The sequence below is a fragment of the Anas acuta genome, chromosome 2 (assembly GCF_963932015.1).
Source record: "Anas acuta chromosome 2, bAnaAcu1.1, whole genome shotgun sequence".
Lineage (NCBI taxonomy): Eukaryota > Metazoa > Chordata > Aves > Anseriformes > Anatidae > Anas > Anas acuta.
The window spans coordinates 155,379,543-155,392,459 of NC_088980.1; the positions used below are offsets into that span (position 1 = coordinate 155,379,543).

At 39.8% G+C, this 12,917-nt stretch overlaps 1 protein-coding gene across 3 annotated transcripts in view; it reads right to left on the reverse strand.

Annotated features, from left to right (window-relative positions):
- TSNARE1 (t-SNARE domain containing 1) overlaps positions 1-12,917 on the reverse strand; it is a 454,966-nt gene that overhangs the window by 162,758 nt on the left and 279,291 nt on the right. For all 3 annotated transcript variants that reach the window (XM_068672755.1, XM_068672754.1, XM_068672756.1), the window contains one exon: positions 1,585-1,667. In XM_068672755.1, the coding sequence (XP_068528856.1) occupies positions 1,585-1,667 (83 nt within the window). The remainder of the gene's footprint in view (positions 1-1,584; positions 1,668-12,917) is intronic.

Genomic DNA, 12,917 nt, shown 5'->3' on the forward strand with positions numbered 1-12,917 from the left:
GGTTGCATACCGTGATCCTCATCCAGCAGTGTATAGGAATGTTACCTGTCCTCTACAGGAAACCTGAATTGCACATTTTATTTGGCACCAAAATTGATCTAAGCTAGTTTTTCTATCCAGACTTGTTTCAAGGGCAAGGGAGAATTCAAAGTATTTTCCAGTAAATACCAGTCAGTACACAACATCTCTTTATTCCCCTGAAGTGGTTGACTTGCTAAGGGTGACTATATCTTCATCTTGGTCAACATATCTGAGGAATAAAGGACCTCCTAACTGGACAGGTTATTTCAGCAGCTCCCGCTGGCTGAAGGAAGCAGATCCTTTCCACTATGCTGAGTTCATTTTCTGCCTGACTACTCCTTGACCTTCTTAGCCAAAATTGTTATTAACTCATTTACAGCTTTGTGATCTGTTCTACTGTCAAGTATTAAATTTATTCTTGTCTTATATTAGACTTCACGCAATAAAAATGCAACAGTCTATTTTCAAGGCAAATGCAGGATTAAATGCATGGTGACACACATTATCTTGAATATATATGACTTTAAAACCAAAATGTTGCTGAAGACCACTCCTAGTTTCCATAATATCAAAGCTCTACAAAAATTGTTCTTATTACCCACAATTTATAAGGTACATTTCACCAGGAAATGAGTTGTAGATAATTTTAAAATCACATTACTCCTTTTCAGTGGAGTGAAATGCTTATGGTTCCTTCTCCTTCAGGCTGGAGCTTTGTCCTAGACCTTCAGAATTCATTGTGTCAAAGGACCAAGGAGGCGGCACTAGGTACTCACATGCATCTCAGCAACATTTTGTCATAACAAGACTCCAGATAAATGAAAATCACCTTGATATTCAACAAATCAATTTATAATTGAGGAAAATAATGAAACCATAGCAACTTTTGTCCTGTCAATCTAATGCAACAATAACATTTTTTTCTTCGTTTGATTCTTTTTTTTTCCCCCTTCCTCAATCCCTATAAATTGAATCCCTGTAAATATAACCATCAACTAGGTCTTCTGGTCAAGCTATTTTCAAACAAGATAAATGTTTTTTGTGTGTGTGTATTTTATTCTTGCTCCAGTGAAGGAAAATTAGGAAAACAAAACAAAAACAACCCTCTGGTTGCCTTTAAAAAGTGCTGAACGCCATTCCCGTAACCATTATTCACCAGCCACATCATGTCTTTTGGCAATTCTGTTGTTTTTGAAAAGCGTTGTTGCCTGACTATAGGGAAACACTCCAATAAGAAACACATATACCCTGAAATGATGCACTTTTTATAACATCTTTCCAAGAACAACAGTAGCTAATTGTTGAGTTTCCTACTGGGAAATGGCTCTTTAATATGCAGATCTCTAAATGACTCCTCTAATGCAAATTGCCAATGCTACAGTAATTTAATATATATATAAACACATAAAAGTTTAGCTCTTACTTAGAATATGCTTTATCATCTTTCCAGGTAGCACAAATCCAACGCAGCCCATGTGCCATGTGGTTCACAGTCGTCAAGTGTTCTCTTTATTTTAAATACTATTACTGAATGTATCCGTAGGGTTTTTTAGACCCACTTACTTGGTGCTGACTGGCTTTTGCCAACTGCTCATTGGCTGATTCTACATTAGAAGATGCCGTCTCAATGTTGGCTTCAATACTATCTGCAAATTAAGATAATAGAAGATAATTAGAGGGTACAAGCCTAAAACAAAAACTTTATACCAACAGCAATTCAGCAGTTTACTCACGGACATAAAGAGACAAGCAGCTTCTTGTTTGCAAGTCATTGCATTCGAAAGAAATAGGAATTGTACCCCATTTTGATGAATGAGAGCACCAAAACCCATCAGTTACAGGCAGTACGACTGACAGCTCTCCACGTGTCCCCAGATAAGACGGAGGTTAGCATCTTATCCCACTCCCACTGAAACCAATGGAGAGACTGATAGCACATTCGAGCAAAATCAGCTGAACACTGGCAAATTCACCAGATTAGAGTTAAATTACAGAAGTGACATATCAGATTGTATTCAAATTTATCTCATAATTAGAGCTCAGTGATAAGGTTCATCGAAGTGTGGGCTATTGACTGTACTCCAGTGTCTGTATTTGAGCAAGTCCCCTCTTATGCTATCACAGTCAACAAAGAGCAAGTCCACAGGGTGTGATTCATCCCAATACAGTAGCTAACTGCTGCTGATCAGATCAGACAAATCACAACCTCAACTCCTGGATCACATTTCCAAGCTGCAAGAGAGGTCTGTACAGACATCTCAGAATGAGACAAATTGCCAGTGCCTAAAATTCTGGGAGATGAATCTCACCCTAGACTGCTAGGTCTGAGGATAGGAGAAGCTGGAAGAAACATGAGGAATTAAAATGAGTCTAGAAAAGAAAGACTGACAGCCACACATTGCAGCTGGCAGTGAGAGAAATCCCCACTTCCATCAAAAACAAGTGTAAATTTTGACTCCGGAGCTGTGCTTAGAAAGCAAGATGGAATTGCTATGGCATAAAACCTTTTGTGGTTTGTGTTTTAAATGGAAATCTTAGAAACGTTGACCAATTTGTCCCCTAAGAGATGCACAGTCAGTAATTTCTGGCCACAGTGGAAGAATATCTACACTTGGTCTGCTTTTGTGGGTTTTACAGCAGAGACAGCAGAGATTTACACCACAGAACATATGAAAATGATCAGAAGGAATTCAGTCCATGTCAAAGATTTCAAAGTAAGGTTCCAGAGATTTTTCTAATCTTTAGTAAAATTAACAGAAATTATTCAGCTGAAGGTATGAACAGTTGGATTAAAACAGAAGATTTAGGTTTTATTTTTTACCTTTTTTTTTTTTTTAACATTAGGAACATTAAGCCAACTGGCTACTTTTGTGATGGATAAATAAATGAAGGTTTTCACATAAATAGTGAAAGGTACTTTTGTTCAGCTTTTGGCATTTTTAGTGAAACGGTGTTTGTTGCAAGTCTGTTAATACAACTGTATTTCTGAAAATTCAACTTCAAAACAAAACAAAAGAACAATACCCCAAATCAGCAGAACTGTGGAACAATGCCCCAAACTTCAGCTTAGCATCTATAAACCTATTCAAAGTCTTTCTTCACACCTCAGAGATGTTTTTTCCAATCCTTTTTGCTATATTATGCATGCCATGGTACACAACAGCAAACTACATGGCTGGCACTTTTATAGATTGATATGCCATAATTTTATTGGCCATTTAAAAAGCCTCACAAAAAAAAAAAATTATTAGGATTTTAAAACCATGGAACCATGGACCTTGGCTGGCATCACTGAGCCCTGTCTAAATGCTTCCCTTGCAAAAAGGACTTGTCAGAAACAGATCAAAAGGTTTCTAATAATGCAACTCCTAGATATGAAGAAATACCAAATTTGCCTGTATAACTTAGAAGAGTTGAGTCTACACACATGCACATACCAGTGTGACATCCTGGAAGAGTTTATTCCCAATATTGCATCGATCTGAATGTATTTCAGGGAAAGTGACAATTTTTTATCTTTTCTCTTCAACACCAGTAGAAAGCAATGGTGCTGAATTACCAAAAATGATAAACAGAAACACAAATGGTACAATATTATGCTGCAGCGAGCAATGCTTTTGCCATGTGAGTGGATCTACCCCAGGTCTACCTCAAACAGGAGTAACAGGAGAAACAGCTGTAAGTGAAATGTGGTAGGTAGTTTTCAACCTCTCTCTTAATAATGAGTTGCAAAGCAAGTTTCCAAGGAAAACCCCACTGCACATAGCAGCAGGACGTACCACATATCAACCAGTGCTATCACTATGAATTGGTTTCATGCTCCTGTTCAAAAAGAATAGATGTCCTAACTCCAGGACTGCTCTTGGGGTCTTTCCAGACAGAAACTGAGTTGACCCATGAATCCGTAGGGGACCATTCTACGTATTTTATAGGAGTAGTAGGAGAGGGACATTTGATGTTTTCTTTGTAGGATTGAGCTTAGAAGCAGTAGATTTATGGGATAGATTAGTTCTGTAGGACAGGGGAGTGCTTCCTTTCTGCGTTTGCATGCAGTACTGTGCAATTGGCAACTACATTGCAAATTCCAGCACTACGGGTATGGCCCTCTCTGGGTTTGGAAACTGCAAGGTACAAGACAGAGAAACCAAAAGGGTTAGCATGTTCAATATGCACTTAACAAACAGAGGATGTATCAGCTAGAATAACTTGTCACCCACTCAGCGTGACAAATTCTTAGCTACCTAGTTGGTGACAAATGTTTACTTGTATAGCTAACCATGACTAGAGGATGCAAATTAACCAGACTGGTTTTGCCAAAACACATTTTCATGTCTTCTCCAGAAGGCCATAAGAACTAAACGCTGGGACAACACCAGTTTGCATCATTTAAAATTGAGACCCTGAATGACAGTGACATGCTACCACAATCCCTCAGCACTGCGTGGAATGGGTTGATCATGTGTTATGCATCATCTTTTGCCAACACCATCTACGTTTTGCACAGTACAGGCTTCCACGAGTAGTACGGGCATTTACTACAAGTCCTATATAAGTTGATGTGATGTTACAGGAGGAGACTGGACCCTGGTGGCACTGTTTCTTCTCACTTTCTCTCCTCAGAGGAGAATGTCAGCTTTGGAATAAGCAAAATTCCCATTTAAGTTTTCACAGTAACAATTTGCAGTGCTGAGAAAAGAAGGCAACAACAAACAAACAAGCAAAGCTCTATAAAAATGAGACATAAATATGTAACACGATGTAACTAGGTATTTCTGCAGATTTATGCAGGAAAGCGAGAGGCAATGAGAATTTGGGTCAAATCACAAGGAAGTAGGCAGGCTGTATCAATAAATCAAGGATGAACGTGCCACTCAGCACTCCTTCCGTGCGTATGCCAGAGATGGCTCACAGCTTCACTATGATTACTTCCAGGCTTCTCTCCCATGTACCCTGGTTTGGGATGGAGAAGCATGCATTTCCAAAGGGGCATTAGGATCTTAGGTAGACTGGAACACCTGCTGGAAGGGTCTGGCTTTTCCTTTCTCTACTGTTTTTGGCACAAAAAGACAGCAAATTTGCTCCCAAAAAGGTGAGATAACCTAGTCCCATGTCAGGGATTTTCCAAAGGGTCTCAGTGCCCTGAATCCCCTAGTGATTTCCCATCTTCATTCTGTGATGACACATTTATAACTACAGTACATTTTGGAAACAAACACAAACCATAAAGCGATGCGATCACCATTTTATTAAACTGAGGGACAGGGCTGCACCGAAGCAGATGGTTGTTGCAAACAAATACGCCTGGGAATTAGGAGGAGATTTCTAATTTTCCAGCCTAAATCCTACCTCCTTTCAGTAGGAATAATGAAGGCAGCAGAGATAACAAGCTTTTAGATGTAACTTGATATGATTTTATGACAGACTTGTCACGCAGAGACAGAAATCATGATGATGCCCAGAAGTCTCTTTCAACCCTACCTATTTTCCTGTCTTTTGAGATCACCCCACTGCTAATGACCAGCAAGAGTCTTATGCGTGAAATTACCGGAGTGACAGTGGCTGGAATGGGGTTTTGTCCAAATGTGTCGGGAAATCACCCATATGACCCCTGTCTTTATAGTGGCAACAATGGACTGGTTTCACAAGGGAGCATTTTCAGTAGAGCTGCTTGAAAGACAGGGAAGTGAGCTTGTGAATGAGAATTTCAAAATGCTCCCACTTGGCAATAACCAAAACGGGCCCCTTCAGGTTTCACAGTACGCTTTTATTTTTAGCACTCTAATAAGCTTAACACTGTTTTATCACTGTAATTTCTGACTAAAAATAATTAATACAACATACTGAGAAGCACACTAAAAAAAAAGGAATATTTTGGTAACATGTAGAGGTTTCTTTCTTAATTAAAAGCCAAGTTTGGGGTAAAATTGTTGTCAGCATGAAAAATAATTTTGCCTGTTCTAATTGCCATGTACATGGCGAGTTTTAAGCGAGTCTCATTCCATGAAGAAAACACCCTCGGGCTTTCTACAGGCATGACTGCGGATGTTAAGGGGAAAGAAAACGATGGCAGTTCTTCCAGAGTGAAGTTTAAAATGATTTAGGGTTAGACATTTGCAAACTTCTGTGTATATGTCAAGTTACAAATTCAGCACACGAGAGGATTTGTAAAATAATCTCTCCTGTTTGCTAAGCCAGGGCTAAATGGGTCACGTTGGCTTAGATTGGTGCAGTGAAACACAATTTGCAGCTCCATGAGTCATCAGGAGCTGTGGTTATTGCTTCAACAAAAGCAGGTAGTACCTAGCTTTCCATTTGATTTTAGCAGAGCTCTAATTCTCCCACACGGTGACACACCACAACCCCTGGAGGTAAGGACTAAAGCAACAACTGCTCACTCTAGTTTTCCATGCAGGCCTGGAGACACTGTTTAAACTCCCCCAAAATGTCGTAACCAGCTCTTCCTGCTGGTTTTCCTCAGCCAACAGACCAGAGCTCTAGTCTGAATGAAAATAAGTGGCCACGAGGCAATGACCGAACACCAGCATAAATTTAGAGTGCTCCAGCTCCTGAGTGATTTATACTGTCCTTGAAATGCATCTTGGAAATGTCAAGTATCTGCTACATATGTATGCACTGACAAAATGGTATTGCCCTGCCAGCGGTTTACCATGCCTGCCAGGATGCATCTTCCAGGGATTTAAAATTCAGATGTCTTCCTTCATTAATCCACTGGAAAACAGCACGCCCTACCAGGGAGTAAGGTACCTCATGTCATCTGCTCTGTGGTAAAGGGCAGAGTGCAGAAATATTACCACTTTAGTACATGAAAAGTGATTTATTTTCTTTCTTATAGAGAAACAAGTGGTCCCAAACAACTGGTATTTCCCAAGAGAAGTCAGCTAATGAACAGTTTCGTGGAGGTGCGTGGTATGGCCTGACCCTCTTTGCCTGTGTGCACACCCGCAGCTATTAGAGATATCCAAGGTTCCCATAGGATGCTCTCAGAAAGCTTTTTAGTTTTAATTCCTCAAAATTTGAACATGCCACGATATTATATAATGGCAATGGAATAAATTCACATTTCTTATATATATATATTTTTCTGATTCAAAAACATTTCAATTAACACAATTCTTTTGTGAGAAAAAGGAGTCATGGCTTTAAGAAGCAATGACTTTTCAAGGAGTAATGGCTTTAAACTAAAAATATATATAGATTTAGATTAGATATTCAGAAGAAATTATTTACTGTGAGGGTAGTGAAGCACTGGTACAGGCTGCCCAGAGAAGCTGTGGATGCCCCATCCCTGGAGGTGTTCAAGGCCAGGCTGGATGGGGCTTTGGGCAACCTGGGCTGGTGGGAGGTGACTCTTCCCATGACAAGTGGGTTGGAAATTAGATGGTCTTAATGTCCCTTCCAACCCAAACCATTATATGATTCATTTTCTTTTTGTCATATATATTTTTTTTTCTTCCAAATAATCGTCTCTGGAATTAATTTAAAGAGGAAAAGAGCACACAATCTATCTCTGATTGAGAAATTCTAGTTACTCTTCTGTAGTACACTCTTTCCTTTTTTTTCCCCTTGGGATGTAACCTCAAAACTTTTTATTTTTATTTTAGTTTGATAAAACATCCAAATTAAAAATATTATTTCAATCTGCAATAAAATACGTTCATTTAAAATGACAAGGAAGGAAGGAAGGCAGGAAGGAAGGAAAATCAAACTATTTATATTTTTGCTTTTTCAAATCTAGCTCATGCATTGACACAGTTTAGATAAATACCTTAATTTCACTTGCACTAAGCATTATTGAAAAGACCACTTTTGTCTACATTTAATACAACACTCCTCTCCAATCACATAGCTGGGCACATAAGATACCAAGTGCTACAACTCAGTCAACTGATCAACTAAGTGTTCATCTGGGTATGTCATGGGAACAAATAAGGATGTTGTGGGGGTTGATTCGTAGAAAAAAAGATACCTTTTTTTTCTGCTTGCTGTCTCAGAAAGTCATATTTTACTTACAAAGTAAAATCGCTGATATTTACAACTTGTTTGACCACTTCTGCTTTACATGGCTTGTTTGGCTTACTTGACCTACTCACGCCATGACCTCCCAAACTCTCTGTAGTAGAGTATGACAACTGCCAGCAGAAAGAAACCAACCACATGGGCAGCTTCCAGCTGTATGGCATTTGCTGATTGATCACAAGGTTTCTAGAAATTGAGAGCACAGCAGTTCCAACTTCCCCAAAATGACTTTGGATAATTTGGTGTGAGAACAATCCTACTGGTGTCAATAAACCTCATAAAAGGAAGAGCCTTGTTTCTTTTACAAAATTAGCTGGCTCATTAACTGCAAGCACACCAGCCCAATCACATTACGAAGGTCAAACAGAGAGCAGCAGACAAATCTTTAGGCGTTAGTAAATTTACAAATCTAGAGTTACCCATTATTCTTTCCCTTATAAGCCAGCATGTGCTGTCTTACTAGCAGTCTGCAATAAAGCTGAATGTAAAAGTCCACACATAAGGGAAGAGAAAAAAACCTCACGCTCACAGAGAGCAGAAACAGGAAAGAAGCACAAAAGCTCATCCTGATTTTTATGCTGCCATTATCTTGAGTGAAATGAGTTGGTCAGAGAAGGTCATGCTAGCCCACCCCTGATTCCAGCAATTCATTTGTAGCAATGGACAACAACCTGTGCATAACATGAAACAGAACACATTACAGGCTCTTCAGAGGCATCCAAGTCCAGGGACTTGTGATAGTGATAGTGGAGATGATTATACTGCAGTCCAGAGAGCAAGAGCAGCAGTATACAAAGCACTGTGCCCTTAGGATTATTGCCTACAAGTCAATTAAGGGTAACAATACTATGGAATTTTAGCATTTGGGATAGTTTACATGAAACCTTCATTCGATTGATAACAGAACAGGAGGTATACCCAGGATGCACAAGGAAACTGGAGGTTTCTTTGAAGAAATGGGAAGTGTTTATTTCATTTGAAGTCCCTGATTCAGAAATACCCCACTGCATGGGCTGTGCTCTGTACCAACACGTAACTCTGTGCTGCCACAAACGACTGAAAGCAAGACAGCTGAGAGATTTCCCAATTCATCAGGAACCAATAAGAACATAAACGAACTCATTCACATAATGGTCTCCTCTGAGATCACTTAGGAGACTTAACCAAATGAGAGACTTTGCAGATCGCTTTCAACAACGTAGATATTAGAGCTGTTACATTCAGGTATTCAGGGACCACTCTCAAGATGTGTTCATTTTCTGCAGATGTCCCAACTGAGACACATAACTCAGGAGAGTTTAGTTAAGGATCCAGTTGAATAATTTCCCTACTTGGCTTGCGTTAGTGCATTTGACAACAGACTCTTTGTCATGTCATCCAGGCAGTCAGTCTGCAGCACATGTATGCAAAGATGACCTCTTGACTCTTGACAGTGTCTACATGTTAAACTAGCCTTCAGGTCAAAAAGGCAATTATGGTAAATTATTGCAAGCAACAAAACTGAGCAAAAAGAAAGGAAAAAACAAAAACAAAACACACAAACCACCATTCAAAAGCTTCCAAAGTTTTTGGAATTTGCATTCACGCAAATATACTTACGTTGAAGGAGGTTTATTATTATCATCGAGCAATAACTGACAACGTGGTATGTCAGCAAACACTAGCATTGCTCGAGGACTGAATATATTGACCCCATCATGAAGTTCTTCCTAGACTGAAGGAAAGCACCAGCTGCCATGTTTATATTTATCTTGTCAGGTCTGTGGGTTCTAGCCTGAGAGATACCGTGTAACAATGTCTGCAAAAGTGAGGGAGCACCCACTTAAAGTTTCACCCTATTTTCACCTTATTATTTGCAAGTATAAAATGCACAGACTTCAAGAGTGACATGAAACATTACTAACATGAAGATCTAAACCTGAAGCAGTGGAAGAAAAAGAAAGTCAGAGAACGTCTTTTCTTTGATGCAGTAGGGTTTTCTTCCAGCCAGTGGGATTTGCTTTGCAAACATTACTCTGCACCCATTTTGCCTGGACAGAGAAGTAGAGAACTGGTAAATCAATTCCCATATCCCTGCTGCTGTAATCTTAAAATAGGCGGCCAGTCTCTCAACATTTTAGGGAGGTGGGAAGGTTACAGACGCACCGACAGAAGGTTGGTTCCAAAATTGTCCAACACCAGAAGAAATGTGCCTTTTCTAAATGTATAAAATGTTCCAAATTTATGAGAGAAGTTCCAAATTTATGAAGAACAACGTGGGTCTTTGTGGCTTTGAGAAATGTGATGGAGCTGTGAGCAGTGAAATTTGAATTAGGAAAGTTTAGATGAGGGATGTAGATCTTGCACCTTGCTTTGGTATAATTAGTAAGGTTCCATACAGAGGTAGGAGAGAAAAAGAGCTCTTTGCAATGAAAACAAACAAACAAACAAAAACAAACAAAAAAAATGGTACTTTCTTTTGCCATAGTCAAAAACAATGCAATGACTGTGTTGTTCAGGTCATCTTTATTCTCTGTTACAACATAAACAGGAGCCTACAAAGGCAAATAAATATGCCCATGCCTTTATCAGGTACTAATACAAATACTGTGTCATTAACACATACTTCAGAGGAAATGGAAATTTAAGGATTCTCCCTAACATCAATAATAATCCTATTTCATGGAACTATGTCTATTTATCCTAGCATGGCCAGCGGAAGGACAGGCATGCACTCGTAAAATAATGACATTCAGTGAGAAACACTGGGAATGTTCCAGCTGTTGAGGCACTTGTAGTTTAGTTGAGTGGCCATCTGTGAGCATGGAAGGGAGTTACTGTTGCTCTAGCAGTCACCCCCAATGTAATTCTCACAGTGCCAACTCCTTAATCCTTGCCATGGATGCTTTAGCTGAAGAACCATTTGTTACCATGATAGTAAACTTCAGCTGAGGAGACAACCCAACCCCAGACAGCTTTTTGATGCTCCTCAAGTTTTTGCCTCACTATGTTGCAAATATCTTGCCATTTGTGCTTCAGATCGCCAAGTCTCTTCTGAAGTATCCCCAAAAATTGTTTGTAGGCTTCCATTCCAGATTTTGTGTTCCCTCTTTGGGGGTCCTTGTCCCCCAAATAAGCTGAAAAGGGTTGCTGAGCTTTTGCATAAGCATTTCAGTCCTGTGTAAACAAAGAAATTAAAGAAAGCTGGACTGAGACTGGGATAGAAAGTGGATGAGATGGAATTTGGCTAGGGGAGAAGGAGATGTCCCATTCCCTGTATTTGTGATGAAGCTTCACATTGATGCTTTTGCCAAGAGCTCTTGTAAATATGTGTTGAAAAGACTTGTTCTGCTAATTCAAAGGAAACCTACACCACTATCTGGTTTTGATTTTGAGGCTTGTACTCACTGACACTATAATGTTTTGTTAAATATTCTTATCAAAAAGATGCCGTGACAAGGAACATAGGCATTTGCACAAAACAAAACATAACAGACTTGCTGCCCCAACTCTGCATTTCCCCTCATCTATTTCCTCTCTGCCTGACAGAAATTGCTTTCCACTCTAGAGAGTGTTATGCACATTCCCATTAAGGAAATGGCCCACACAGGAGCAAAACTTTTAGGTTTTTATAAGAAGTACGTGTTATTCTTCCTGTGCTATGCATAGATCAGACAAGCTCTTCCCATTTATTCTGCCCAGCTCAGGGTGAACAAGAGTCGTTTGCTCTACAGCCCTGTCTGTGTTTTGCCAAGTGATACACCTCAGATTTCCTGGATACATATTTATTCTGTGTCTTCTGAATGAACACAAACACAACTTTCACTTCATGCATGTTAGAGGAATGCATTAAAAAAATAAAGCAAGTGTCAAGAGAACTGTCCCTTATCCTCACTGCTGCTGAATGTTCACTGGGAGGTTTCAACTCCCTTTACCTTCTGATTCTTAGTCTCACTTATATTTGTGCAATATGAATGTCCAAAGATAAACAGTGGGACCTTTCAGCAACTGCTTGGAAAGATACCTTGACTAGCTTCCACAGTGAAAAGATACTGAAGAAGCTACACAAATAAATATGTTGCAGTGAAATGAGAAGAAAAAAACACTCATGGTGGCTTAAAACCCAAACACCCTACTTAATCTAACTTTCTCACGGGCAACATAATACTGGGACCACTCCTATGCATGCACAATGTCTTGAAATAATAATAAAGAAACCATTTGCCTTAAGAAAATGGTTTACAAGGATAGAATCATAGAACCACAGGGTTGGAAAGTACCTACAAGATCATCTAGTCCAACCATCCTCCTATCACCAATACTACCCATTACGCTAGTAAATTGTAGCACCTCATCCAGGCGCTTCTTGAGCACTGTGAGGGACGGTGACTCCACCACCTCCCTGGGCAGGCCATTCCAGTACCTGACCACTCTTTGAGAGATTTTTTTTTCCTGATATCTAATCTAAATCTCCCCAGGCACAACTTGTGGCCATTTCCTTGAGTTCTATCATTAGTTATCTGGGAGAAGAGGCCGACCCTCTCCTCATCACAGCCTCCCTTCAGGAAGTTGTGGAGTGCAATGAGGTCTCTCTTGAGCCTTCTCTTCTACAGATACCGATATTAAACAAATAGACCCAGTACCGACCCCTGGGGGACACCACTTGTAACAGGATGCCAGATAGACTTAACTCCATTAACCACTACCTGCTGGACACCTCCCTCCAGCCAGATCTTGACCCAGAGAAGAGTGTACCTGTTCAGGCCACAGGCATCCAGTTTCCACAGGAGAATACTGTGGGAAACCGTGTCAAAGGCTTTGCTGAAGTCTAGGTAGACTACATCAACCACACTGTCATAGTCACTACATCACCCACAGTC